This window comes from Crocuta crocuta, unplaced genomic scaffold, assembly GCF_008692635.1.
Source record: "Crocuta crocuta isolate KB4526 unplaced genomic scaffold, BGI_CrCroc_1.0 scaffold394, whole genome shotgun sequence".
Taxonomy (NCBI): Eukaryota; Metazoa; Chordata; class Mammalia; order Carnivora; family Hyaenidae; genus Crocuta; species Crocuta crocuta.
This window is the reverse complement of record NW_027531920.1, coordinates 300998-304639: the sequence shown is the minus strand read 5'-3', so window position 1 is coordinate 304639 and position 3642 is coordinate 300998. Positions and strand designations below refer to the sequence as shown.

At 46.3% G+C, this 3642-nt stretch overlaps 1 protein-coding gene across 1 annotated transcript in view; it reads right to left on the bottom strand.

The window, feature by feature from the left end:
* The window catches only part of DGAT2L6 (diacylglycerol O-acyltransferase 2 like 6), a 23749-nt gene extending 23265 nt beyond the window's left edge, over window positions 1-484 (bottom strand). Inside the window, exon 1 of the mRNA XM_077774978.1 lies at window positions 355-484. Within this exon, the coding sequence (XP_077631104.1) occupies window positions 355-439 (85 nt within the window). The 5' untranslated portion in view covers window positions 440-484. The remainder of the gene's footprint in view (window positions 1-354) is intronic.
* Window positions 485-3642: the final 3158 nt, after the last annotated feature.

The window sequence follows — 3642 nt, the reverse complement described above, 5'->3', positions numbered from 1 at the left end:
CGCTACATTGTACTCCTGAAAGTAATATTACACTATACGTTAACTAACTGGAATTTAAATAAAATCTTGACATTAAAGGAAAAAGAGAGGGGGGAGTCCTGGGAAGGCCGTGGTGCTCTTTAAACCAGAACAACGAAAGGCTCGCTCACGGCTTTCTTGCCTTCAGTGGGAAAGAGAGAAATCTAATGATTCCATGCTTGATCAACAGCATCCGTTTCTCTGGGTGAGAAGCAACAGTCCTTCCCAGAGTGGGGGACCAGCCCAGTGATCTCTGTGGAGCCCTCCTCATCTGGGGATTCTTGCCCTCTTTCTTGGCCTGTTCCCAATGTTCTCCAACCCCTGGCGTTCACTTACCTAAAATTATGTAGACAGGGAGCCACTGCAAAACAGACAGGGTTTGGAGGCATTCGTGAAGATCCAGCTGGGAAAGGAAGGCCATGGCTGTTGTAGCAAGAAGCCACAACAGAAGGCCAGCACCTCTAAAGCTGAGCTGATCACAGGTGCTTTGCTCTAATCTCTTACCACTGAGTCGCTTTAGCTGCTGAAAGTTTTAGGTTTGACCTAACCTTTCCTCCAGTCTTCCCTGTTCTCTGTCCCGCCCCAGCTTCCTACACACACATGAGGTTTCAGCTTATCCTATCTAATCTCCCTAGTATATATCTTTTGTCCTTGTGTGCTTCATTGCAATAAAGCAGATATGGCCTTGGGCTGGTTCTTGCTGTGTATGGGGAGGTGTGCAGGAAAAGAGAATGGCCTAGACCTCTGAAAAGCAACCTACTTCCCTGCTTAAGAAAGAGGACCCGATGACTCTACTTGTTTCCACCCTAGTGGCTGCTCTTGGGCTCCTCTTGTCTTCTGCTGAGAGCCACCTTGTCAACTTGAGCCTTTTTCTGCACAGATATCTAAACTTCTCAGCTCCTTCCTTGTGCCTCTATTTCCCAGGGCTCAGTATCAGTGGTCAGGTACCACATGGTAGAGTGGGAGAAGCACTGTCCAGAGAACAGACCTGGGTTCCAGTCCCAAGTCCACCATGTTATTCCCGTGACACCTTTACCAATTGCTCCATCTCTCTAGATCTCAGGTTGAGCATTTGTTGCTGAAAGGCAGTGTAGTGGTTAGAAGCATGGATTTTAGAGCCAGATAGTTGGGGTTCAAATCTCAGCTCTGCCACTTACAAGTTGTCTAACTCCTGGGTCTCAGTTTCCCCACCTGTAAAACAGGGATGATAGTAGCACCTACCCCATAGGGCTTTTATGAGGATCAGATGAGTGAATGAATGTAAAGTGCTTAGCAGAGTGCCTGGCACACAGTAGGCACTATGTGTTTCCTGTTATTATTTGTTTAGTTCAATTAATGTCTGTTGAATAGCTACTATGTTTCAGGCTAAGAGGCTTGCTTCTACTCACCGGCCTTTACAAAATTAAAGATTGTCCCCAGGTCCCAGAACTCTGGATTTATAATTTTTCTGCATCTATTGAGTGACTACTGTTTGCCAGGCACTGCTGTAGGTGCTGAAAATTCAGTGAGGAAGAAGATGGACATGATTTCTGCCTTCATTGACCTTATAGTCCAGTGAGGGAGACAGACATTAAGCAAAAGAAAATCATAAACATTTCTATGCACTCGAATTTGTGCTAAGTGTCTTAAACAAAAAGACCAGGATTCTCAGCACAAGGCTTTGGGTATAGAAGGTGCTCAAAAATATTTTGAATGTAATCAAAAACAGTGCTAGGAAAATCGAATACAAAAATGGTATCAAGTATCCTACAAATGCAAGAAAATAGATTCCTTAACCTTTCCTGTGGAGATTAGCAGAATTCTGTCTTCCTCTCTAAACTGCACTCTGGTTTGGACCTACCTGATCAACCTGATTAATAAGACTTTGCAGAGTTAAGCTTAGGGTATGTTATGGGGGTGTGATTTCATTCCCCAATGTACTCTAGATGGCCACCTAGCTTGTCACCCCATTTGTCTAATTCCTCTTTCTTTTCTATCCCTCGCTTCCTGGGGTTCTCAAGCTGCTTATTGGGGTTACTTGGCCACATACAGGGTGAGATGTATTGGAGCACATATGCTCAGAATTTTCACAAGAGGAGGGAGAGAGTTAAGTGAGGCGGGCCTGGGTCTTCTAGGTGAAAGCACAGATGTAGAGGGCTGGAGTATCCAGAATGGACAAGATCCACAACGTTGAGAGCTCCATGTCCCCTTATAGATCAGGCCTCTGCCCCCTTTCACCTTCAGATGGGTAAATGGAAGAGGCCTAGAAAGGACTCAAGGTCACACAGGGTGCTCAATGCAGGGCAAGGATAGATCGATTTCCATTTCTCTTTCCCTAATGTCCAGTTCAGGGCCTGGGACAGAGTAGATACTCAAGTAAATGTTTGTGGAACAAATGAGGGAGATCTGGTCTCCTGGTTCGTCATGCAAGGTGGACAGGCAGGGCTGGGTCAAGCCCCTGATTGGCTACATTTTTTCCCCCAAAGCAGAAAGCATGCTTTGGAGCTGGAGCTTTCTATAGCCAAATGGAAAAGTGTAACATAAACACCAGGGAATGTAGAAAAGGCAGGAAGAAGTGAAGTAGGCCAGCAGACAAACCCTGAACAGTCAGCACTCATGATTTCCCAATTACAGTGCATTTCATCAACAAACAAAAGCTTAGCTGTCGCAGAGTAAGCAGTGCCAAGAGAAAGGTGGCCAAGAAGCACAAAGGTCTGCCAATTTCATTCATAAATATATAAGGCTGACATGATTCTAACCCTCAAGAAACTCACAGTCCAGGATGTGAGGTAGATGTAATCACAGACACCTCTGGGGTACTATGAGATGTGCAGAGGAGAGAAACACCTGCTAGCCTGAGGAGATGAGGGAGGGCTTTATGGAAGAGGAGATGCTGAAGTGAAGGGAAATGGACTAGGCACAAGAGGCATGAAGGACAGTCCAGGAAAGGCTGCAATTAGTTTCTCAAACTAACAGGAATGGGGGTCTGGGATAAGCTATCAAGCTAAGAAGTGTCTAAGGAGCAACAGCAAAACAAAGGAAGGAGAAAAATGGAAGGAAGAGAAGGTCAAGGGGACTGGGGAATTCAGAAGGAACGGTGGAAGTGAGGAAAGCTCTGAGAAAGAAGCAATCCCAGGATTCTTCTTCCTGGGTGCCAAGGTCCGCCCTCAGCTTTCAGAACGACTCATTTCCAGAAAGCTGTGGATGGCTNCCCCTCCCCCATACTCTTTTTTCTAAGCTTATTTTTTGAGAGAAAGAGAGAGGGGGGGAGGGACAGAGAGAGAGGGAGGAGAATCCCAAGCAGGCTCTGTCAGCACAGAGCCTGACAGGGGTGGGGGGTGGGGGCTTGAACCCACAAACCATGACCTGAGCCAAAATCAAGGGTCGGACACTCAACCGACTGAGCCACCCAGGTGCTGCTCCCCCACCCCCCGCGATTTCAGTTCAATTAAAAGTGTATATGGAGAACCTATTTAATGGCAAGCACCAGACTAGGTACTATAGAAGGTACATACATAGTCCTTCATTCACCAATTTTTTATTGAGGTCCTGCTATAAGCCTGGTATTGTTCTAGGCTGACAACTGTGTGTGTGTGTGTGTGTGTGTGTGTGTGGTGGGTCAGGGGAGGCAGGCAAAGAGTAAAA